Source organism: Cynocephalus volans, chromosome 4 (genome assembly GCF_027409185.1).
Source record: "Cynocephalus volans isolate mCynVol1 chromosome 4, mCynVol1.pri, whole genome shotgun sequence".
In the NCBI taxonomy this organism is placed as follows: Eukaryota; Metazoa; Chordata; class Mammalia; order Dermoptera; family Cynocephalidae; genus Cynocephalus; species Cynocephalus volans.
Window position 1 is genome coordinate 4,140,955 of NC_084463.1, and position 26,540 is coordinate 4,167,494.

At 39.9% G+C, this 26,540-nt stretch overlaps 1 protein-coding gene across 1 annotated transcript in view; it reads right to left on the bottom strand.

Moving 5' to 3' along the window:
• Window positions 1-16,406: 16,406 nt before the first annotated feature.
• SLC35F2 (solute carrier family 35 member F2) overlaps window positions 16,407-26,540 on the bottom strand; it is a 44,939-nt gene continuing 34,805 nt past the window's right edge. The window contains exons 4-8 of the mRNA XM_063095964.1: window positions 24,316-24,475; window positions 23,302-23,458; window positions 22,701-22,753; window positions 21,376-21,530; window positions 16,407-16,592 (exon numbers count right to left, since the gene is read on the bottom strand). Coding sequence (XP_062952034.1) covers window positions 16,407-16,592; window positions 21,376-21,530; window positions 22,701-22,753; window positions 23,302-23,458; window positions 24,316-24,475 — 711 coding nt within the window. The remainder of the gene's footprint in view (window positions 16,593-21,375; window positions 21,531-22,700; window positions 22,754-23,301; window positions 23,459-24,315; window positions 24,476-26,540) is intronic.

Genomic DNA, 26,540 nt, shown 5'->3' on the forward strand with positions numbered 1-26,540 from the left:
GTGTGTGTGTGTGTGTGTGTGTGTGTGTGTGTGTGTTGGGGTTGGGATGGAAAGTATCTACAAAAGCAAGGTAACTTAATCTGACAAAGGAAGGCTGGAATCCTGAAGGTCCAGGTTGACCTTCTCTCTCTGTGTGGACACCGTTGCTATGGGGAGTATACTTTCCTGGAAGACTTGGATCAAAGACCCTGGGGCTTAGAATCTCAGAGTGAAGCATTGACTCCAGAGAACCCTGGACAGACAGGGAGTTATTTCTTGCCTAACTGCCATGGAGCAGGGCTTCCTCTGCAGCAATGAAAATGGTGCAGGAATCAGACTTGATTTGTGGGGGTGGGGAGGCAGCAAAAGAGTCAGTCCATCTGCTGTGTCTGGTATGGGGGTCAGGGAGAGAGTGTGAAAGAGCTGGCAAGCAGTTTATCCCTTCCATAGAGAACAAATTTTCGGTTTCACAGATGGACGATAAAACCAATCTGAATGCAGTCTTAGACATCTTTGAGTCAGGAGCTGATGTTTGCAGTCCAAGCTGGGGGAATATGAAGCCTCCAAAGTAATACAATCTTAATCAGATAAATGTTCTTCCACCATTATTAATTATCAGGATGTCAATAACAGGATTCAGCTGAACAAAGTCCCAGGTGCCTGTTGTTCTTGCGCCAACTCAGATATTTTTCCAAAATTTTTATTTCAACACCGCCATCTAGTGTCCAGCTCCCCAATTTACCAAGCCTTAAGAGATCCGTTCAAGGGAATGTTATTCAATTCTCAGGAAGATCAATATTCTCCGATTTGGAAAGATGTCTAGGACATTTGTTGGGTGCAAAAAACCAAATTACAGGGCCGGCCCGTGGATCCCTCGGGAGAGTGTGGTGCTGATAACACCAAGGCCACGGGTTCAGATCCCATATAGGGATAGCCGGTTAGCTCACTTGGGAGAGCGTGGTGCTGACAACACCAAGTCAAGGGTTAAGATCCCCTTCCCGGGCATCTTTTAAAAAAAAAAAAAAACAAGTTACAGAATGGTATACACTATATTGTTCCATACATTCACACTGTGTGTATGCATTTGTGCAAGCTTTTTTTTTTTTTTTTTCCTAACCGGTAAGGGATCGCAACCGTTGGCATAGTGTCGTCCGCAGTACGCTCAGCCAGTGAGCGCACCAGCCATCCCTATATAGGATCCGAACTCGCGGCCTCGGCGCTACCAGCGCAGCACTCTCCGGAGTGAGCCACGGGGTCGACCCATGTGCTAGCTTTTTTATATGTGTATACGCATAAAGATCTAGAAAGATATTCTCCAAATTATTGATGGTGATTGTCTCTGGTTGGTGGAATTTAAGAAATTTTTTATTGCTTCCTTATTCTTATCTGTACTTCTTTTTATAACAACGATCAATCATTTATGTAAATAGAGGGGAAACTTAATTTTTAAAAAGACCAAACGAGTCCCCACAGTGAGAATCTACCCAAAAAAGATTCTTTTCTGAATGTAATTTTATTCAACAGATATTAATTGAGCATCTAAGTACAATGTATTCTTCTGATCTTCAAGTATGCTAATAAAGTCAGATCATGTCCCTCCACCATAACACTAGCTATCATTTATTGAGTGTTTACTACATGTTAGGCACTGTGCTAACCTCTGCAGTCTAAATCTTAAAATATGATGTTAAGTAATTTGTCCAGGACTTATGCTAGTAAATAAAAAAAAAAAAAAACCTAGGTTTGACTAACTCCAAAGCTCACCCTTCCCTGTGATGCTTCCCTGGGTGCAAGGTAGTGCTCAACCAATATTTCAGATGAATAAGTGAAAGATGAGGTCCCCCTCGTCCTCACTTTACAGAAGAGGGTCAGGGCCCAGAGACTTAAACTCAGTAGCTCTTCATGATCACTCAGCTAGAGGATGAGATTAGAAGCCTGACTCTCAAGCCTCTCTTACCCCTGCCCCACTTGACCCGTGGACTCGCCTACACTCAAGTGTATGAGAACTGCAAATGATTAGTGTGTTGGTCTTCTATTGGAGCCAACTACCACAAACGTAGCGCCTTGAAACCACACAGGTTAATTATCTTACACTTCTGTAGATCAGAAGTTTCCAATGGTTCTTGCTGAGCTAAAATCAAGCCGTAGGCAGGACTATGTTCCCTTGTCCTCTCTATGGGAGATTCGTTTTTGTGCCTTTTCCAGCTTCAAGAGGCTGCCTACACTCTTCTTCACAGACCCCTTCATCTTCAAAGCCAGCACCGGCCAGTCCAGCCACTTTCACATCATCTCTCTGACTTCTGCTTCCATTGTCACATCTCCTTCTCTGACTCTGACTCTCCTGCGTCCCTCTCTCACTTGTAAGGACTCTTGTGATTACACTAGGCTTGCTCACCAATCCACCATGCCTCCCCATCTCAAGACCCTTAAGTTGATCACATCTGCAAAGTTCCTTTTACTATGTAACATTTAATTCACAGGTTCCGAGGAATAAAATGTGGACCAAGGAATAAGATCTTGGAAGGGACGGTGGGGTGGGGGGGGTCATTATTCTGCCTAACAAGTTATCTTACTGATCTTTAGGGTTTTTACCTATTTAAAATTACAATTTTAAAAAAATGTACCTATATATAAGAACATGTCATCTGCAAACAAGGACAGTTTGACTTTGTCCTGTCCAATCTGCATTAGTCTGTCTTCACTAAATCAACAGTGAGGACTTGGGGGGTTGCTATTTAGAGTGTGAAGTTCTCCTCTCACAGAGAAAAGACCCAAATTTCCTTACTTGTTCGGCGGTAGGCTCCTAACCCTCTGGGAGAATTCTGAGGTTGGAAGCTTGTATCCTACACGCTCCTGGACTGCAGACTGTTTACCACTAGACCAGGATCTACATGGAGCTGTTCCACAACTCACTGTAGTTTCCCATCCTGGGAAGCATCACGATAAATCACAGCTGGAGGATAAAAAGTGGAATCTGGTAGGTTATATGGAACAAGGAACACTGAGATCACATAGGTTTGAATAAAAGGAGTCATTGAGCACAAAAAAGCTATTGGACATCCATGTAACCAATACTCCTAGAAAGTTCCTTCATGCCTCTTTCCAATGACCCCTGTACTGCCCAGAAGCAACCACTATTCTGATTTCAATTCCCATAGATTAATTTTGCCTGTTTTTGGACTTCACATAAATACAATCACACAGAATTCTCTTTGTTTCTGGCTTCTTTCACTCAACATGTTTTTGAGACTTATTCCTGTTATTACATGTATCAGTAGTGCATTCCTTTTTATTGCTGAGTAGTATTCCATGCATGAATATATCACACTCTGTTTATCCATTCTCCTGTTGATGGAACATTTGAGTTGTTTTCAGTTTTTGACTATTATAATTAAAGCTGCAATAAACGTTCTTGTTAATAGAAAGCTACTGGACTGATGACCTCTGTTATTCCCAAAGGCCCCAGTTAGTAGTCCCCCACCCGGTAGCACAGTAGGGCTGTATGTATGTGATTGGAGGAGACCCAGTACATATGCCACTTGGACAGTTGTACTTGAGGTCTTGTGCTTACAAGCAAACTTCTTGAACGAATCCTCGGCCTGTCAGAAGGTGGAGAAGTAACAGAAATACAGTAGGACATTTGAGTGGAGGAATGCAGTCACTTGTTGTGCACTTAGGAAGTGTCGTACATTTGATAGGTGATTCGTTATCTTATTGGTAAGAGGCATAAAAATATAGGGATACCTCCTGCACCTGGTGATGTCTTCCATTTGCTGTCAGTCTGGAGACCATTGAACATGGACTTTGGACTCTCCCAAAATCAAAAACAAACTGGGAGTCAATTGCCAAAGTCACATAATTTTGTAACTCCCAGAGCTGGAAATTATCAAAGATAAACAACCTGACAGAAGAAAAGGGACCTATTAGAGTATATAAAGTGCCACCCTGTGAAGGATCTATCATCAAGACACTTTGGAGTAGAAAAACAGTTTAAGCAGTATTTGGCATCCCTTAGTCAAGTAGCAGGTATAACATATGATGGCCCTAGCATGGTCTCCAGAGGTTCCTGGGAGTACTCAGTACCTTGACCAAGATCTAGTGATCTACAGAAGGGAAAACCAGGACTTCTGAATGGAATGCTGCTGCTGCAAAGAACATCAGGACCTACACATTCTCCTCTTCCTGAGAAAGTTAATATTGGAGCTGTTCAGATGGAAAAGCCTATGGGAGCTGGCCAGTTAGCTCCGTTGGTTGGAGCATGGTACTGATAACACCAAGGTCAAGAATTCGAGTCCCAGTACTGCCCAGTCACCAAAAAACAGACAGCCTAGGGAAGCCAAAGAACAACAGGATATAGTTGATTCGATAAGGAGGATATCACTACAAAACTGCTGTGTATCACCCTTGGCAGGACAGGAGGTGACCCAGAAACTGCACCCTGGCCATTCTCCAGCACACTTTTCCTAGGTAAGACCGGAGACAATTTTTTTTTTCCTTTTTTTTTTTGTTTTATTTTGTCGATATACATTGTGGCTGATTATTGCTCCCCATCACCAAAACCTCCCTCCCTTCTCCCTCCCCCCCCCAACAATGTCCTTTCTGTTTGCTTGTCGTATCAACTTCAAATAATTGTGGTTGTTATATCTTCTTCCCCCCCCCCGGTTTGTGTGTGTGTGTGTGTGTGTGTGTCTGTGTGTGTGTGTGTGTGTGTGAATTTATATATTAATTTTTAGCTCCCACCAATAAGTGAGAACATGTGGTATTTCTCTTTCTGTGCCTGACATGTTTCACTTAATATAATTCTCTCAAGGTCCATCCATGTTGTTGCAAATGGCAGTATTTCATTCGTTTTTATAGCTGAGTAGTATTCCATTGTGTAGATGTACCACATTTTCCGTATCCACTCATCCGATGATGGACATTTGGGCTGGTTCCAACTCTTGGCTATTGTAAAGAGTGCTGCGATGAACATTGGGGAACAGGTATACCTTCGACTTGATGATTTCCATTCCTCTGGGTATATTCCCAACAGTGGGATAGCTGGGTCGTATGGTAGATCTATCTGCAATTGTTTGAGGAACCTCCATACCATTTTCCATAGAGGCTGCACCATTTTGCAGTCCCACCAACAATGTATGAGAGTTCCTTTTTCTGCGCAGCCTCGCCAGCATTTATCGTTCAGAGTCTTTTGGATTTTAGCCATCCTAACTGGGGTTAGATGGTATCTCAATGTGGTTTTGATTTGCATTTCCCGGATGCTGAGTGATGTGGAGCATTTTTTCATATGTCTGTTGGCCATTTGTATATCTTCCTTAGAGAAATGCCTATTTAGCTCTTTTGCCCATTTTTTAATTGGGTTGCTTGTTTTCTTCTTGTAAAGTTGTTTGAGTTCCTTATATATTCTGGATATTAATCCTTTGTCAGATATATATTTTGCAAATATTTTCTCCAACTCTGTTGGTTGTCTTTTAACTCTTTTAATTGTTTCTTTTGCTGTGCAGAAGCTTTTTAGTTTGATATAATCCCATTTGTTTATTTTTCCTTTGGTTGCCCGTGCTTTTGGGGTCGTATTCATGAAGTCTGTGCAAGACCGGAGACAATATTAAGCAGGTAATTGAGGACTGCATTGGTCCAGCATTAATGCAGCATTGAGATTTTGCTGTGCAAGATGTGGGTCCAAGCAAATGAAGGGTGTAGGGGAGAAAGGACGAAGTCCAAGCAATCGAGCAAAGACTCCAGGCAGAGTAGAGAGCAAAAAAGGTATTCAAGAAGGGAGAAAACTAAAGTAATTGGAGAATAATAGTTTAGGAGAGTTTGAAAAACAGATGTGCTGGTTTTGAAGGAGTGAATTTTGCTCAAAATCTAAAATATAGGAATTTAAGACACAGAAGTAAAGTACTTCTAAGTGCTGATAAAATTTAAATGTAATGTGGGGGTAACTGCTAGAAAGAAATTAAGGTAACAGTCATCGGCATTAAGGAGATAAAGAAATTGTTAATGTCAAGTGTGGGTAGTTGGGCATAGATCATTCCAATGTTTGAGGAAGTTGGGTGGGAAACCTGTAAGCCAGGTTTCAAAGTCCCTACTGAAGTTTAGGGAAATTGACCACACTAAGAGACAGGGGGTATAAAACTAACAGGAAGCAGGAAAATAATAAAACAGAATGTACAGTTGTATTGGTGGAAATACATTTTATTGCTGTGAGAAAATCACAAATTAATTTTAACATTGAGATAAAATTGAAATAAAACTTGAAAACAAATGTTATTGCTATGGCAATAAAGCACAAATAGTTATTAATCCCTATCAGAAAAAAGGTAGATATTATGCTTTTAAAGAAAAGCAGCCAGATTTTTCAAACGTGGTAGTTTATTCTTAAATATAAATCATCCTAAAATGTAAAAAAAAAGAAAAAAAAAGTGAAAACACCTTCCCAATAACAAACTTGTGGAGGGTTTTTTTCTCTTTTGTAGCAAGGGAGGTACCAGAAAATTGCCATAGATGCATTGAAAGCATCTTCCCTTTGAAAGGGAATAGGATAGCTTAGATTCATTGAAAATAGTCATTGCCACAGAATTTGATGTGGACACATTAGAATCTCTTGGGGGCGTTGCCCCTAAAAAGGTGAGTTACCTTCACAGCATGGGCATCCCTAAGGAGGATTGACGGTTTGGGTGCTGGGTAGTGGGGGGAGGTATACTCTGTGTCTTGAGGATTGAAAATTTTAGAACTGCTTAACCCATAAAGCTGTAAACCCCTGGGCCAGAAAGGAAGTCAGTAGTTCTGGGCAGCAGACACTTAAATCAGTCCTATTTAAGTGCCTGAGGCCAGCTGACACTGTAAGAGATAATTATATACAAATCAAAATGCTAAGTATTAGAGTATTAGGAACTGCAATATACCTGGCAAAGCTTCAGCAGCCCTGCATTGTTCATTCTCCAACAAAGAACCACATCAAATTTGTGCAGATCAGGATAAGCTCAGGCCTCACCCCAGAAAGAAATGGCATCCTCTATCAGACTTTGGAGGACCAGCTTTTCCACAGTAACACGGTATGTTGGGGAGATGAAATGACAGAGGCTGACCAATCAGAAACAGCTCCTCCTGCCTGAATACAAACATTAGACAAAAGCACCGCTCAGCCATTCTGACCTGCTAAAGGCCCCACATTTTCAAATAACTCAGAGGAAGGAGAGAACCCCTAGAGAGAGAATGTCTTACTAATAAGGACTATGAGTTCTAGCATGATTCGTTAGCAAAATAAACATGATGTAGCTTTTATGAAACAGTTTATACCCATGACATAAGTCACTTTGTGCTTCCTTTATTTCTGGATCTTCCTCCTTCTCTGTCTACCAAGGAAACAGCTGGGTATCTCTAGATAACAAGGGAGGTAGTGTGATTATGAAACTTGAAATTGCCAAAGTGTATGAAGAGTGTGACTGCGAGGCAGACCAGCACTCTCAGAGGACAGGGGCCCCAAATACTGCCAGAGGAGGAGTGTCTCGTAGGGCTCAGCACTTGATGTCCACTTTCTCACTTAATCCCCACTTTTTCAGAAGAGGAAACCACAACACAAATTAAGTCATTTGCCCAAGACTCACCCAGCAAGAGAACCAGGAATTGCACCCGGCTGTGTTCACAATTGCGATGCTGGGCTGCTTTGTGCTCACAAGTCTAGTGATCTTAAGATCTGGCCCTGAAGACGCCAACTTATTTGTGAACTCCAATTCACCCAGGGTTTGGGGGGTTTTTTTAGTTTTTTTTGTTTTTAAGCTTTAGATGAAGAACTCCATCTCTCACAAGGTTTAACAAGGCAGCACATTAGTTATATGGGCTGGCATTTCTAATAGTTCCCTGGGTAGCAGGCCTGTGTCTGGGAAGCAGCCAAAACCTGAAGCTGAGAACTTATTTTCAAATTCCCAGGGACTACAAACATTCTCTGGCAGGTTGGGGTGCTACCAGATCGAGTACTATCAAATGGCTGCACTTGAGTGCCACCACTTAAGATGCAACAAAATGTCAGTGCTCAAAGCTCACAACTCTCTTGGTTCTTTTTTTTTTTTTTTTTTTTTTTTTTTTTTTTAAAAAAGATGACCGGTAAGGGGATCTTAACCCTTGACTTGGTGCTGTCAGCACCACGCTCACCCAATGAGCCAACCAGCCATCCCTATATGGGATCCGAACCCGGGGCCTTGGTGTTATCAGTACCACACTCTCCCGAGTGAGCCACGGGCCGGCCCATAACTCTCTTGGTTCTAATAAGACCTCCATGTACCTAATAATAATGATTTTATTTAAAAAGTTAAAAACAATACCTTGCAATTTGGTCACCTGTTTTTTTTCCTTCCCATATTACTGATTTTATTATTTCAACAATGATAGACAATACAGGTATTATTCTTTCACCACAGCAGTGTATCGCGTTGGCCGAGAGCGCAGATGCTGGACTCAGACAGATGAGGGTCTAAATTTGATAAAGTTGTTTAACTTCTTTAAACCTTCTGACAGTCTTGGGGATGCACATGAACACCTCAGGTTTCTCCTCCTCCAACCACTTCATAGATTGCATTTCTACACCTCTTTTAATTTAGATGTGGCCGGGTGATTTGCTTTGTTTGATGAAATGTAAGAGAAAGTGATATATGTCACTTCTGGTCAATCTTTAAGAGCCAAGGACGAATTTTCTATGGTTTCTTCTTTCTCTCTGCCATAGTGGCACTATTGGCCTGGGTTCCAGAGAGAGGACAACTTGTGGCAGACCCACAGTGGAACTGTGGTATGGCTAAAATACTAAATCTTTGTTGTTTTAAACCAATGAGATATTTGGTGGTGTTCATCATAGCAGAATAAACTCGCCTATACTGACTGATACAAGCCTCAATTTCCTCTTTTGCTAAACAGGTATATAAATAGCATATACCTCCTTAGGATATTGCGAAGTTTATCACCCTTTTTTTTTTTTTTATGACCAGTAAGGGGATCTGTTTAACCCTTGACTTGGTGTTGTCAGCACCACACTCTCCCAAGTGAGCTAACCGGCCATCCCTATAGGGATTCAAACCCTTGGCCTTGGTGTTGTTATAAGCACCACACTCTCCCAAGTAAGCCACGGGCCGGCCCTAGGATATTGTGAAGTTTAAATAAGATAAAGCATGTTTAAAACTTAGTACGTTGTCAGGCACATACTGCTGCTAGATCAGTGAGAGCCATGAGAGAGGAAAGTGGCAAAGAATCACCCCAGATCATCCAGCTTTTTAGTGATAGAATCAGTTTCTTCACCCCCAAGTAGTTACCTGGAGGGTCTATAAATGTGTTAATCATCTATTCAGATATGCAGATTCTGGCTTCCAAATATAGTCATTTTCACCAACATTCATGTTAACACTGGAGTGATGATACTTTCCTATATTCCCTTTCTATGTAATTTGCTTATCATTTGTCAATAACATATGTTCTAACCGTAGGAAATATAACCTACTTATGTAGGCTTTCCTTTTTCCAAACTGGAATAAGATTTCCTCATTGAGCATCTTCCAAAATTCTGTGTTCTGCCCCATTTAGCTAATGCCAAGAATGGGACCTTCTGGGAGAGATTAACATGCAGTTCATAAATATCATATTTGGGCAATGTCTTAAATATTAAGTCATCCTTTGGTTTCTTACATTATAGAATTATTACTAATTACCCAAACCATAAATTGTGATTCACAAATTTAAAATCTGATAGAACATGGAAAAAAAAAACAGTTAATCAACAAATACAAATGCAGTATTACTGAGTCCGTGTTATTTTTAAGGCTTTATGTTTGGTGATATGTTGAATATTTAAAAAGTGTTTGTTTGGTTATGGATATTCAATGCTGTACCCCACAAATATGTACAGCATTTCAATAAATTTTTTTTAAAGTGTTTGTTTCTGTTCTCATTCCATTAGTGTTTTGGTATGCCACAAAGTAGGACAAGGCATGCCTCAGTCCATTCAAAAAATACCGTAGACTGCCTGTTTTATAAAAACAGAAATTTATTTCTCACAGTCTAGAGGCTGGGAAGTCCAAAATCAAGGTGCCAGCAGATTGGGTGTCTGGAGAGGGACCTCTCCCTGGCTGTCTTTCATGGATGGTTTCTTTTCACTGCATCCTTACTTGGTGGAAGGGGAGGGGAATTCTCAGGACCTCTTTCATTAGGGCATTAATCCCATTTATGAGGGCTTCACCTTTATGACCTAATTACCTTCCAAAAGGTCCCACCTTCTAATGCTATCACACTGGGCATTAGGTTTCAACACATGGATTTTGGGGGACACAAACATTCTCTTGATAGCAAGGCACAATCTCTATCCACAAGGATCTTGTAATCATTGTATGATTGATATGAATCATTGATCAATGATATGATTATTATACGATATCATAATCATATGATTACATCATATGAATATATTATCATTATGAGGATAATATATTCACATGAATTATTAAATAGGTACATTAGCAATGCAAGGCAGAAGGGAGACCTCAAATTCAGTATTTTCATAGATTCCCCACTTTCCTGTATGATATATTAATACCCCAAACCAACTTTTGAAAGCCTTATGATGCCATAGCCTAGAACAGTGCCCTACTCAGTTGCTCAGTAAATAAATATATTTTGGAGTGAATAGATGAATGATGCTACTGCCAGCCAACAGTTTAATTCCAGCATTATCCCCACGGAGCCATTGGTTTTATGTAACTGTTTGATTATTTTATTTCATTTGCTCATCTTATTGTATAAAAAGGAGTGAGAATGAGGTCCCAATGATGAGTGCAATTTTTATAAATGTAATACAATAGAACAAAAATGAAAACTGTTTCCATGTTCAAAAAAAATGGAAATCATGAAAGTGGCACATCTACAGCCTCGGTCAGGATCCCTGCACTATTATGCTATGAAGGGGAAAAGAATAAAGAATGCGTACAAGATGCTTACAAAATGCTAAAGATATATCACTAAAGTATGTGTCTAAAATTTGAGAGGTAGTTGGATAGTTTTCATGTCTTGCTGTCTTGGAATGAATCTCTTTCCCCTTTATAACATGTAAGTATATTGTTTGACTTCCACATTCCACTTTCTGAGGAACACAGTATGTTTCTGGTAGGGGATGATTTGTGTGTTTCAACTGAGTGGGACAAGAGAGTAAGTGCTATGGACACTCTAGAGTCGGAGAGAACCTTGTGGACTTTATCATCTAGAAAGCGGGAGGTGGACTTGAGCTGAAGCTTGGAGAATGAAGCAAGCACGAGATACATAAAGATTAAGTGGAACAAGGAATCGTGCCTGAGGAGAATTGCCTATGAAATAGGTGAAGCCGGAATGCACAAAGCAGTGAGCACAGAGCAGGGAGGAGTCTTGTTGACTGAGCTGGTGTGAGTCAGCAGCAACAGATAAGATTGGGAAGGTAAGAACAGAGTTGGTTAGCCTCGGCTTGGACTTTATTCTAAGAGTAATAAGGAACCATTGAAAGTTTCTGGGTCAATTAGGGATATTTCGAAAGGTTCTTCTGGCAGAAATAGGTAGGATTGACAAAGTTTTAGAAATATGTAGAAAATAAAGGAAACTGGAGACAGAGACTTGAGATAGTTAGAAGGTGTGATGATTAATTTTATATGTCAACTTGACTGGGCTAAGGGATGACTATAGCTGGCAAAACATTATTTCTGGGTCTGTCTGTGAGCATGTTTTCAGAAGAGATTAGTATTTGAAATCAGGGGACTGAGTAAGGGGATCACTGGGCTGGCATCATCAATCCCTTGAGGGCTGGAATAAAAAGGTAGAGGAGGAGTGAGTTCAGTCTCTCTCTGCTCAAACTAGGTGATCCATCTTCTCCTGCCCTCAAACACCAGACTCCCGGTTCTCAGGTCTTCAGACTCAGACTGGGACTTCTACCATTGGCCCCCTTTGTTCTCAAGTTTTGGGGCTTAGACTGGAACTACAGCACTATAGGGATCCAAGCCTGTGGCCTTGGTGCCATCAGCACCACACTCTCCCAAGTGAGCCACGGGCCGGCCCTGCTACTAGTTTTATTGAGAACAGCAGTTTCTCAACAAAGTAGACCTCAGTAGGGTTTGTTTTGGTGACAGGGGAGGGAGGGTTCCCCCATCTAGAAGTATGTGCACTGAACTAGCAGGCTTTTCATAAAGACCAAAACTGATAAGGTCCCACATGGAATCACAAGACTAGAGTCAGATTGTAGATCTGAAAGTATGTAAAAGAGGGAAAAGTGGAAAAACGCAGTCACCAGCCCGATAGAAAGTAACATCCAAGGTCAGGGAAGGTGGGGCTTTGCAAGGAAACTCCAGCTGCTAGCACTGTAAGTCCTCTAACATCACACCTTGTGTACAGGCTCTGGCCTCCCCACTGAGTGGACATCGAGTGGTAATAGCAGATTGAGTGATGAGTATATGGAACCACCTGAACGCTTGTTTATGGGAGGTTAGAACCAATAGTTGTTCAAATGGCTTATATTTTTTTCTATTGGTATCCACTCTCCCTCCCTTTCAATCTAAATTTTTTTCTCCAAAAATGTCTGTATTTTAAATTAAGACTGCGGAAGGGCCGATCCCGTGGCGCACTTGGTAGAGTGCTGCGCTGGGAGCGCGGCGACGCTCCCGCCGCGGGTTCGGATCCTATATAGGACTGACCGGTGCACTCACTGGCTGAGTGCCGGTCACGAAAAAACGACAAAAAAAAAAAAAAAAAAGACTGCGGAAGAGGGTAATATTTAAATCAAGGAATAAAGTGCATGGTAAAAGTCTGAACTTTGGGAGAAGAAGCCTTGGGACATTAACTTCTACAAGTTCATGCACAGAAGGGCAAGTAGCATTTTGCTGTTCTGGAGAGGCTTTGCTTCCCCTGATATACCATTTATATATTGCCAGATTTTTCAAAACACCCTTTATATGACTAATGGAGAACTGCATGTTCAGCATTACCTAATTTTCTCATAAATCTCTTGCCTTTTAATCAGCTAAGTAGCTATCTGCTGAATTTCCCTGATTTATTGATATCTTTTGAGGGCTGAGGATATGTCCAGACACTAAGTGATTAAATGTGGATGAAATGGTGTATCACCATAATTATGATAGAAAAGAGAATCGTGACTAGGCATACATAAAATTTCACAGAGACGAACTGAAGACAGCTTCTTAAAAAGGCAGGCTCCAGGGCCTCAGAGAAAACTGTACTGTCCAGCTAGTTTTTCCACAGAAATCTTCCCAACAGCTCTCATTAGAGATGCATTTGCATTCACTGGCTCAGCAGTTCCACAGGAACCATGACCCCCTCAGAACTCACCAAGTGGGGACTTTGACTACTGACTAAACCGAAAGGTTAAAATCCTGGATCCTGTTTTCACCTTAGCCACCAAACTCTGAACTGCAAAGGATGAGACCCCAATTCTTCAACCGTTGACCAAAGGCAATCCCTGCTGAAGACAGTCGTTGTAACACCCTCTTTAAAAAGAAAACACTTTGATTTAACAGGACATTATGGATGCGCGGCGCTATAAAATGAGAAAACTATTGTTTGTGTCACAGGTCTTTGGGTTGTTACAATTGTTACAGCGCCACCTGCTGGAAATTCTAATGAAAAATACATAACAATTCGATGAGCGGCTGGTATCAGCGCCTGTCCACAAGAGAACCTCGTTTCAAAATACAAATAGCAAAAATGACACCAGCAAAGCCCTCTCTTCTTACAGTGTTACCACAATCCAGTTGCACAATTTATTACGTCTATACAACACCAGGGAAACATCTAGCAACTCTATTATACTACTCAGTAGGGGGTTTTAATGGCATAAATATCTACACAAAAACTGAAAAATCAACAGTGTTCTAATAAGCCAAAAAAGGACTTAAAGGAAGTTCTCACTTAAGAATGTGTTGTGTTTCAAAAGAGCCTAATTTTAGCCTCAGGAATCAGCACGTATTTTGATAGATGATTTCATATTTTTATTAATGGATATTATACTAAAATACTCATTGGAAGATTTTTTATGAAAATCGATGTATTATTTTCAAAGATATTTGTGATCTTAAAAGTCATAAGACTCTTTAATCTCTGCAATAAGACAATATATATTATATCAACAATCCTCGGATAGACTAATTTGGAGAGGTTAAGCTTGCACTATTCAGCATTGTAGTCACAAGCATGTGTGGCTTATTGGGTGCATGAAATGTGGCTAGTCACACATGCTGAAATAATATATTTTGAATATATTGGGTTAATTAAAATATATTATTTTTTTTAAAGATGTGTATAAGCCAGTTGCTTGAAAACACATTTTTCCATGGAAGTAGTTATTATACAAGCTGGTTAAACTCCCAGTCCTTACTAATTTCTTTAAACCGGGATGCACAGCCTTATAGTACTATTATTTAATAGCTAGCTGTCATGCTTAGCATTGCTTCTCTGAGATATTGAATTCTGAGTTTTAACTCAGGATGCCACATTTGAACTCCTTTGCCCCTCTCCGATGAAAAGCAGGCAAGGGAGAAGACTGGGATTAAAGAGCATGGGTGAAAAGAGAACATAATGGGTTGTGACAACTCGCTAACATGTATCTGCATAAAAGACTTAACTTTAGGTCAATCTCCCCTTCAATGTTCTGAACTGCAACCAAAGGCAAAGTTTATTTAATATAAAACACCCAAGAGGTGAGATGACCAAAGGCTAGAAAGATGAAAAAAGGCCCTTGATGACCTGCAAGAGCTCAACCTGTGGTGAGGAGGGGCAGGTAAACTGTAAATGACAAAAGAAGTTATGAGCAAGGGTCAGGGGAGCTTTGAAGAGGGTGGGAACCAGCCTGGATGGCCTGAGAAAGCTTCCTAGAAGAGACGACATCTGAGCTCAACCTTCACGGACATGTGGAATTTTGTCATATGAAATTCTCTACTTCACCACTATACATATAGAGAGATACAGGTTTATTCTTACGCAAGATGTCTTAAGAAATAATCAGTGCACTAACCAAACTGAAAGTTTTCCAAAAATGACCAAACATTTTAACATCACCTTTTACACTCAATGACAGTTGTTAATGTAGGGAGTGAAAACCAAACATGAACTGACAAGACATTTTTATGTGGTCGCAGAGAATGAAAGTTTCACTCAAATAAGTAAAGAAACCATTGTGGTAATTGAGAATTGGAAAACGTTTATTCCTGCAAGTGATCCGTGAGCTCTGAGTTCCTCTCAATCCCACCGTAGCCCCAAAACAGATCAGTTTGCCTCACGCTACAGGAGACGTGATTCTGAAAAGCTGATTATGAAGAAATCTTGAATATTCGTATATTAAGTCATCTAAATCCACACGGGGAACTGGTTAATCAAAGAAAAGATACAGTGACTATTTTTCCATGAACTGAAAGTCTTTTAATAATATGAACACTTACCCCTAATTTCTTTATTATATTTTTACAAAAAATTTACATAGAGTTTTCTTAAGGTGGCATTCTGGTGGTTGATATTATACTGATGCTACATGTTAACACTTTGTATTGAAGAAGTATCATAAAAATCTCGCGGACTACAAATATTTGGTAGAAAGTAGTGTAGTGACCTCTTTTAACAACTAGGGGCTCCCAGGGCTTCTGGATGTACTCTTCACTGAGAAATTATTAATTTTGTGTTTTCATTTCGATGATAATCTATTTTTTTTAACCCATTAAAAAACAAAGCTTTCTCTTCATTGTGATAGTTTGCAGTAAGACTTAGCTTCCTGCGCTGACACTCAACAAAATGAGATCAACAGGAATATTCCAGGGGGTCGTGAGAATTTTTAGAAAGGATGGCGTCCAGTTTAATGCTTCTGCAGTACTCACACTTGTATCTCAGGATTTCACAAGTGGTTTTCCACTGATTTTCCAGCCATATGCAATCAGTCCACCAGGCGTCATCTGTGCCCAAAGGTCGCAAGGCCTGAGGACATTGACTGCTTCAACAGGACAAAAACCTAAAGCCACCAACCCAGGAAACCTACTCCAGAACCACGCTGGACTGCCCCTACTCCTGGCCACCCAGCCCAGCCTGGACAGCTTACTTTCAGGCCCCGTCCTGAGGCTGGCTCTCTCCTAGGCACCTCCCACATCCTGTTTTCCCACTTGTGCCTCTGAGACCCCAGCCCGTACCTCATCTCCCTGACCCTAACAGGTGCCAGTCCTCAAACACAGACACACAATCCCAGCCTTGGGTTCTGCTCTATGTGGTACTTCCACTTTTGATACAGTGTGTAATGTTCCTTTCTAAAATCTAACCACTGGATCCAATCTAGTGCTGGAGAGTGCTCACTCTGAGTCTGATCATGTCCCCAAGTGTTCCCTCAGCAGTCAGCAGGCTCTGCTTTATCTTGGTGGTACGTGTGAGTGCACCATCTTCTCCAGCTACAAGGCCACAGAGTGGGTCTCCTGGAGGTTTTCCTCAAGCTTCAGCCCCAGATTGTCGATCCCGATGGTGGTGACCGGAGGCACGCTGCTTGCAGCCGGCTCTGCGGTGCGTGTCGGACTGGAGCAGTACAGGATAAAGCCCACCATGATGACAGTGAAGGACAGGATGTAGAGTCCTGAAAACTAGGAGGAGAGAAGAACAGACGGTGGTCAATGCTCCCTCCCATATATATCTTTGCTCCTACCTTTCGCCAACTGTGCTTTGAGGGTTACCGTCTCATAGTCTTTTTTCTGAAAGTTGCCTAAGGAGATGCTAATGCCCAATACCCTCCCCTGTATACTTGTGAGCGCACAGGCTCTGGCAACAGAACCTGGCACATCGGCCAACTGGGGTCCCTGGATCTTTAGGAGAAATGGAACCTTTGCCTTTATCTGTGATAATCCATCTGCACCCCACCCTGTGAGTAGTCCCACTTAGTGGAGAAAATAAAAGGTCAGCATGGAAACCATGAGAGAGCCCAGATCATACCCCAGGCACAGCTTACAACATTGGTATGAAACACTGGAACACTGGACCAAAAATGAAATGTGGACATACAGATGCAACGTCTGCTCAACAACCTCTCAATGTATGCTATTCCAATAAAATTCACTTTGTTAAAACTTAATAAATTATCTTGTCTCTGTAAGCAAGTGTTACATAGCAAAATTTATGGCGGACTGAGCAGATTCAGATTTTAAGAACTAGAAAGAGGCTAAGGACATCATTTTTCAGAAGAGCCCAAAGCCCAAAGAGGTGACAGGTATAAGGTCCAGCAAGGAAATGGAGCCCTACATGAGACGTCTCTGACTTTTGCTCCCAGAAAAGCCAATTATAGCAGGATCCCACTGTGAGAGACACACCCCAAGGATGGATGGAGTTTTTGGTGACCTTCCCCAAGCTGCCCCTTTTGAGGACTGAAAACAACCACTCAGAGCAAAATGCAATGAGGACAGGACACTAATTCACTGGTTACGTGTACTGAGAAGGATGTTCTGACCTACCCCCAAAGTTTAAATAAATTATATTAAGTACTTTGTATATTTGCTCTTACTTGGACTGGGGAGCCATATAAAAGTTCAAGTATTAAAGGAATCAATATTTGTTTTTATTGCATAATAAATAAAACACAGAGAGAGAGTAGCTAAAGACTGACCAAGAATAGTATACTAAAAATTAGGGAAACCATGTAGCATAATTAATGTGTAATTAAATACCCAGAATCTTTTTTTTTTCTCTTGGAACAAGCAAACTCAACTGATAAATGGTCCTAATAACCTGATTTGAAAATTAAGAATGGGGGCACACTATTTTATTCAAGCCAATAAGTATTTTAAAATTAGTTCAGGTTTCATATTATGCCGAATAAAAAGAGTTCAAATAAGGGGATGATGGAGAAAAGCAATAGGAAAACAGAATGGGCTGGGGAAGGGGAAGAGAGAGAAGATAGATAGATGGGGGGGAGAGAGGGAGGGAGGGAGAGAGGGAGGGAAGGAGAGAGAGAGAGAGAGAGAGAGAGAGAGAAGAAAGCAAGACACACTCCCTAAGGTAGAAGGAAAAACTACATAGGTTTTTGAAATGAGTATTAAGTAAATTGCTGGCTGTACCAGCTGCGGGCTTCTGTGGGTCACCAATGCTTTGACATGTTAAATTCCCGCAGATACTCAATTATTTCTCAACCTTAAACCTTGACAATTCTTAAGAAACGAAACAGCTACAGACTCCCCAAGTCAGGAAAGGCTTCACTGGATTCATCAATGATGCAAAGCCAGCGACAGTGTCAAGCTGAACAGTCTACTATAATTTCCTACCGCTGGCTTTAACTCTTGGATCTAATAGTGAGCACGCACTCAACACATAGCTGGTGTTTCATAAATGTTTGTTCAAAAAAAATTGACTTACAGAATGTCAAGGGAAGTTAGAGCTATTTAGAGTACCCTAAACTTTTTAAGTCAGTATTATGAAAGGTAATCATGCTGTGCCATAAAATGTTCACTGTTACCTGTGGAATATCTATATAACTCGTTTGAAAGATGTCCTGTTTGATTTGGTGGTTTTTAAATGTTCAGATTAAAAATACTGTGTCCCTCTTAAGAAGACAGATGATTAAACGGAGACATCTCCTGAATTAGAGGCTCTTACTTTTTTCCTTTTCCTAAGTTCTACCTTTGTGTCTGAATCTATACAGGAAGTTTCTCATGGCTATTTTTTTTGGTAAGTATTTACTTAAGATCAATTCCAGAGAAGGCAGAGTGTTTAAGGTCTGGCACAGATGAGTGCAAAAAAATTTAAGCCTCTTTTTCCACTGTCTGCTTCAAAAAATCAGAGCCAAAGTTATATTACATATTACAGTTCTTAAAATTGGTGGTATATGGGGCTTATGAGTCTCTCTTTAAAAACTACTTATAAAACACTAGGTATCTTCGTTATGCTCCGAATTTTTTTCTACCTGTGTAATTTACTGAAGACCACAGCAGACCTGCTCTTTGCTCTATAAGCCTTGAAACGGCCTTTGACCAAAAACAATAAAATCTGATCTGAGAGTGAGCTTCTAGACATGCAGGGACAAAGGAACACAAAACAAAGGAACCGGAATAGTAGTTTAAAGTCATATGGCCAAAAAATGACACATGAAATGGCTTTTTCTTATTAAACTTAGGAGCAACTGAAGAGCAAATATTTAGAGTAAGGGAGTTTATAACAGGTAGTGACAAGTATACTTTTACTTAGAAGTTCTTCAACCTTAGCTCCTCCTTGGACATTATTTTACTTATGATGGAAAATTAAATAATAAACTCCTGAAGCTAAATCAATATGTTTGGGTTTTTAAAAAAGCACAGATGAGGGGTGTCATAGTATTCTGCTGAGCTCTCAGGCTTGCTTTGGGTAGAGACAGCTATCAACTGGCGGGGACCTGCAGCACAGAAACACCATCACCCCCTAGTGGTGGCCATGTGAAAAGCAGCCACAGCACCACAGAGCAACTCACTACCTTAAGGCTGACGCTGTAGCCCTTGACAATTCTGCTCTCATAAAAAAAAATATATTAAAAAAAATATATATATATATATCATTACTTTTTCATAATGCCACCAATAAGCTGTAAATACTCCTTCGGTCTTAGTTCAGAAATACCTTAATCAGCAAGTCTGCAAGGATAACAGCTGGTTCTTGTCACATGTAACCTTGCAAGGCAAAAAGGTTTACACTTCAGAAATTTCTAAGAACCCACTGTGCTTAATGTATCAATAATTCAGCTAAGCATTGTGAGTTCATGGCCAATTCCCAGGAATAGCGTAAATCAGCATCAAGGATTTCTGTCTGGATACAAAATTTTACAAGGGCAATGAAATATAGTTGATATCTCTGACTAAAACTAAAACTATCAGGTAACAGCCAACATCCTAACTATTTGCTCAAATGACTGTGGGAAAAGATAGCAAGCAGGTTAACGAGACTTTACTGAAGGTAAGCTGAGAAAAGATGGATTTCTAAGGCACCAGTTCTCAAAGTGTGGTCCAAAGAACCTTGAGGGGACCCAAGACCCTTGAAGGGAATCTATAAGGTCAAAACTATTATCACAATAATACTAAGATGCTATTAGCCCTTTTCACTTTCATTGTCTTTCAAGTGCTCAGTGGAATATTCCAGAAGCTACATGACATGTGACATCACAATGAAGAATGAAGGCAAAATCAAGAAGCAGGTGTAAGAATCCAGGTATTTTCTATTAAGCCACAGATTAAAGAGATTTTCAAAAATGTAAACAAATGCCACTCTTCTCAGTATTTTTTTTATTTTGGAATATACAGTTTTTTCCTAAAAATGCCATTTTTGTTAACATATAATAAGTTTATTATTTTCTTAATGAGGTGCAATAGAAATATTTTTAAAATTTCTCACATTTAATTTCTGCTATGGTAAATAATAGGTATAAATGACTGGAGTCCTCAATTTTTAAGTATTTAAAAGGGTCCTGAGATCAAAAAGTATAAGAACTGCTGCCCTAGGAGTTTTCAAATTAGTTGTGAAGTCAAAGACAAAAAGATCTACTTTTTAGATTCTGTCTGATGTCTGAGACATTAATATGATGAATTTATAAGCCTGAGACTCTCATCTTAATAAAAATGGGTTTGGGGAGTGCAGTAGAAAGAAGACTGGGCTGATAGAAGACTGAAGAAGACTGATAACTGAGATTTAGTCTCAACTTTATCACTAACTAGCTGCTGTCTAAGAGTAAGTCACCTGACTGCATATAACCTTCCTGGGCCTTTTTTCCCCCATCTCTAAAATGAAATGGTTCAATCAGTAATTCTCAAGGGAAGTTGTATCAGACTTGATGGGGATACTATTTTTTCAAACTACATATTTGCTCTCTTGCTTTCACTAAAGACACTGATACATTCCATTCTGCTCTACCTGCCTAGAGAATTAGTATATGTAACAGAAGCTGTTACTGATGGGAGTAGGTTACTTAACATTTGTGAATGCTGTGATGCTGTGGAGATAAAAAAAAAAAAAAAAAAAAAAGGCTGAAAAACCACTAGACTGAATTACCTTTCAAGTCACTTCCAGATATAAAATTACTACCAGAGATGGAACCATTCCAATCATACATGAATGATAATACACCCCTCTCTCCTTCCTTTCCATCAGGTACTCCAGACTTTTTGTCTGTGCACAAGGGCAAAGAGAGTGAATAGAAAGCTCATATTGCCCAGTCTAAGTGAGATTGTCCCTCAAGGTCAACAGCAGTTCTGGGATTGCATGTTTAACAGCTGGCAACATTCATTAGCATTTTCATAAGCTAGTATCCTGGGCCATATCATCAAAGATGAAATCCACTGTTATTTCACCCTTTAGAAAAAGCCTAGAAAGGCAATTCTTCCAAGCAAGTTCTTATCTGAACATCATCTATTTGCTTACCTTATAGCCAAAGAGAAAGAGACCAACGAAAAGGCTGTAGAGGTCAGCTGTCAGGATGCCCAAGTTGACAGAAGTAGCACTAGTGACTTTAATCACCAATGGCATGAAGCTGTACAGGCAAAACATACAGAGGGCAAATGCCACAAACAGCAGGGCTGTAAAAAATGGGACATCTAATATTATGGGAAGAAATCAGAAGACAAAGGAACTTAAGGCTTGGCTGCTATATAAAACTCCCTGAATCTTTAAAATACAACCTACAAGGACCCTTCTTAGCAATCAGCATTGCAAATGAGACTACAAAGCTCTCTGGAGAAAATAACAACAAGTTGTGATGGAGATGTAGGACCTCAAAAATCCAACAGGATGTTGAATGTTCAAGATCATAAAATCTTGCTCATGGTGTGATTTGACTCATTAGCTCTTATCCCCATGCTATCCACCCTTCCAGGACAGAGCGATGCCTGTGATAACAGGTTGATGAAAGCAGTTTGCTTTTATTTGTTTGCTTGGACATGATTTGTGTAATCAGATTCAGAATAAAGTATTTTTAGGGCATCAGAGACAGTTATTAGGTTCACTGTATCTTGTTCATCTCATTAAATTAAATGCTCCAAGATAAAACAACATAACTATCCTCTTTCGGACAATGCTAGTTCTGTAGATGCTGATACATGAGCAGGATCTCTGCTTTGCAACCACTTCTTTAATCTCACCCCATACCCAACACACACACTCACACCCTTCCTGGCAATCTAAGTTATTTAATTGAATTAATTTATCCAAGCACAGTACACAATTTTTGATGACTTTTACATACTATTTAACTTCTTTCCACCTGTCATTAAATAAGGTTCAAATCTTTCCTAACTGCCCCATCACCATATCCTCCTGCTTTATTTATTTGTGCAGATGCCTGGGAATATCAGATGAGATGAACAATGGGCGGTGGTGGGTAATTACACACCATCAGATGATTCAGGTAAATGTTTTGCAAATTATATCAAGTAGATGACAACCTTCACAAGAAGTTTGAGGACACAAGATACAGATTTAATTGAAAGCTGGTGCGACCAAAGGTCAGTCTACAGTCTTTTTAAGAATTCCTCGTAAAGAAAGGTTATTCTGCAGGTAAAGATTAAGAATTAACTTCTATAAAGGTTCACCTACCAATTCTCAGAGAAAACTCAATGTAAACTACTCTAGCCGGTGTGATTTTACAAAGATGTCTAAATATTATCAAAATGAAATATTTATTTCTTGATGTACATTTTTATCAGTTATAGGGGAAAATACTGATTAAAAAGAATTATTTATTTACATACCAATTTTCCAGTCCCAGTGAATGCTGGCAATATCCTTATATTCCACAATCAATCTAAGATTAAAACAAGAGGTCACAGAGAGATCCACACTAATTTTCCCTACTTTATAAACATTTTAGTTGTTATAGTTCAGTTAAGGTGGGCAATTATGCTGCCTTTTGAATTTTTCTTAGAATATAAAAATAAATATCTTTAATAACAAAGACAAAATAAAACCAAGGGAGTTCATAAAGATGTGTGTGACTTCCTTACAAGGGCTCTTTAATAGCGGTCAGCTATAGGAGGAAAACATGACATTATGCTTTCTCTTTGAATATACTTAGGAAGTTAATGTGTTAATATTTTCCGGAAATAATCAAAAAAGAAGTCCTTACTGGTAATGCTTCTACCACATTGTAATTAGGAATCCTAAGCATCACACGTGTATAAGAAAATAAGGGATAATTCTTGACATTTTGACAACCCTCTAATAGACATTTAGCAAGTTACTGATTTCAAATGTGAATTTGGGCCAAATAAATAATGAATATCAGTAGTTAGAAAGTAGTCATTTATGACATATTTGCTTATTTTGTTTTCAAGAAAAATTTTAGACTCTTACAGCTGTATGCCACTGATAATTGTTCCAAATAAGCCCAACATTCCTAAAAACTCCTGTCTGCTCAGCTTCTTCACGATGTATTCTTCACAAACATTAGAAATGGCATAGAGGGAGGCCCCAAGAAGAACCAAGATGTCACCAATCAGTACATCACTCCCTAGGGGAAGACAAGCCACAGAAGGAATACATGGTCAGTAGGTGAATCTCTATAGCTTGCCTCCAGAACTTCATCTGACTCATGTCCATTTAAATAAGATTTTACAGAAGGAGAAACCACCCCGGTTTCTAGAAGTTTAGAGTCCCTTACTCTTCTCTCTTTCTGGCACAATTGTGCTGTGATTTTTCATTATTTGAATCCTGTGTTAACACCAGAATATGGTGGTATATACCAAGGCCTCAGAAAATGATTCTATGATATGACAAATTAATGGAATTTAATGAAGGGTTGGGTCAGTTTGAAAACTATAAAGAAGGAACCTGTTTTCAAGGTAATTTTCTCTGTTAATCCAAGGCAACATTGAAGTCACTTGTAGATTGCGTAAATTCATAGACCTTAATTAGATTTTATACTATCAATTGTCTGAATTTGACACAAAATATAGCAAAGTGTTCTCATTTACAGAGTGACTTAAAAAGAGGTCATCCAGTGAACACCAAGTCTCCTTTTTGATAAAAACAAGGCCAAGAATCTATAGTAAGTTTTTCCAGTAACTAATCCAAATGTATGGGCCATGAGAGATTATTGCAAATATATAAAGAAACCTCTGTCATGAGACAAAACAAAACTATTTAGTGTCACAAAAAGGAGCAAGGACTGTGGGCAGGTAGGAACATAAAGACTGTTTTATGGAAGTGGTCACAAAATACCAGAAGTAAGTAAATCTGAAAATGAAATTGAAAATGTAGTTAACCAGGACTTATTTTCTGCCTTTTACTATATCTTTGCAAAATAAAAGTGAAAACATGAGCAAAACATTTCCATGACTGAACCAGAAACAAGTAACACAGTCTTACCTGAGTTGTCTTCCCTCCCTGCTAATATGTCTGCACCAACCATGGTTCCTACGCCCAACAGACACACAAACACAGCGATGAAGTGAATCACTCTATATCTTGCATAAAGAATAAACCACGAGAGAGCCATCAACACAGGAATCCCAAAGCAATCCAAAAGCTGCATGGAATGAGAAATAAACAGCTTAAAATATCTCATTAGCTAAAAGATGGGTAGTTAAGTAATAATAGAAGCCAGCATGGGCCGGCCCGTGGCTCACTCGGGAGAGTGTGGTGCTGAGAACACCAAGGCCCCGGATTCGGATCCCATATACGGATGGCCGGTTCGCTCACTGGCTGAGCGTGGTGCTCACAACACCAAGTCAAGGGTTAAGATCCCCTTACCGGTCATCTTTTAAAAAAAAAAAAAAAAAAAAAGAAGCCAGCATTTATTGAGCATTTATTGTCAGCTCTGTACCAAGTGCTTTACCTGTATTAACTCCTTTAATACTCATAACAACTCTATGAGATGGAATTACAATCCCCACTTTACACATGAGAAAACAAAGGCACAGAGATGTGAAATGAGTTGCCCAGAATCACACAGTTTAAAATGGTAGAGCCTGGGGGCCTGTGAAATTTACCTCTGCGCTCCCACCTGTGTTTATCCTTAAGTACAGTAGGCAAACTTTCCTTCCCACATGCATCCATTTATTCGGCCAACAAATAATGATTAAGCACTGTGAGAGGAGCCAGGAATACAGAGGTGAACAAGCCCTGCCCTCAGAAGCACACACAAGGCTAGCTGGACATAGAATAATCACATAACCAGATACTTAATTGCAATCAGGCTAAGTGCTACAAAGAAGTACAAGTCACCCCGAGAAAGCAAACAGACACCATCACCCTGGCAAAGTGTCCAACTCTACCATATGCAACAGTCATTCACAGCTAATACTCTCGCTCATCTTCAACATATGCTTCTCCATCACCTGTGGATCCTGTGTCCAGAAAACACTTGCTGCCCCCCTGACATTGCCCATCTGAAGGGTGGGGTTCCAAAATGATAGCAAATCCAAAATCACTGGCAAGCAAGATAAAGGAAAAATAGAGATTTCACTCACTCGATTCCTAAATTCACAAATTTTATGTGAATTCAAGGATAAAACATATTTAAGGATAATTTTTGATGCATTCAAGTGTATTAAAGGATAAAATATATTGCTCATACTAATAATGTTTCTGAAACTACTGTTTTATTGCTCACCCTGGGTTTTTTTGTTTTTGTTTTTTAACCTTGTCCCTAATTCTCTCTGTATCTTTTTAGGCTTGCACAAAGCAGGCCCCTAAATCTCCAGCAGCCTGTTGGATCCAGTCCACAGCGGTTTACTGATTGCCTTTCATTGCAATGTCATCACTGGAGTCCAACCCACCATGTGCAGGAATGGGCACCTTGCCTCGTTATTTATTCCAGCTGCAGAATTCTAATCTCCTAAGTGCTTTATTCAGCCTGCCTGAATAACAAACCATGAAACAATGCAAATGATAATAGCCTGTCCCGGAAGACACCAGCTGAATCCAGCCATAATGGCTTAAAGTCTATGCTACATTTTTTAAACAGAAAAAGCCATGCTAAAAACTGTCACAGACGATTCCCTATTCCTCAAATTGTGTCTTAAAATCAAACTTAAATTTGCTCTATCTTTAACAATCTTCGGTGGGCAAGGAATGGCCTATAAGGTAGCTGCCTATTGTCACAGTGAGAACTCCAGAGGCCTCAGGCCCCAGCCCTGCTACTGATCTGTGTGATCTCCAGCCAGTCACTCTCTGAATCAAAATATGAAATGAAGAGATCAGACCAAATGATCTCACAGGCTCCCACCTTCTCTAAAATTCCACAACTTCTGATCTGATACCTATAACCTTCAGTCATTTATCTACATGCACCTCCTTTTCAAAATGTACTCTTGGTGATGGATGTCTTCTCTTTGATGTTTTCAGTTCCAAGAGTTTAACTTACTCTTTAAAAATTATTGTATAGTCACAGTAAGCAGAGGACTAAGTAAGACCCTGGACACGAACATAAAAATGAGTTAGACCATGTTTTAGGTAGAATAGAGTATACAAGGGCTGGCTGGTTAGCTCAGTTGGATAGAGCAAGTGCTGTTAACACCAAGGTCTAGGGTTCGATCCCTGTACTAGCCAGCCTCCAAAAAAAAAAATAGAGTATAGAAGAGGAAGTGAAA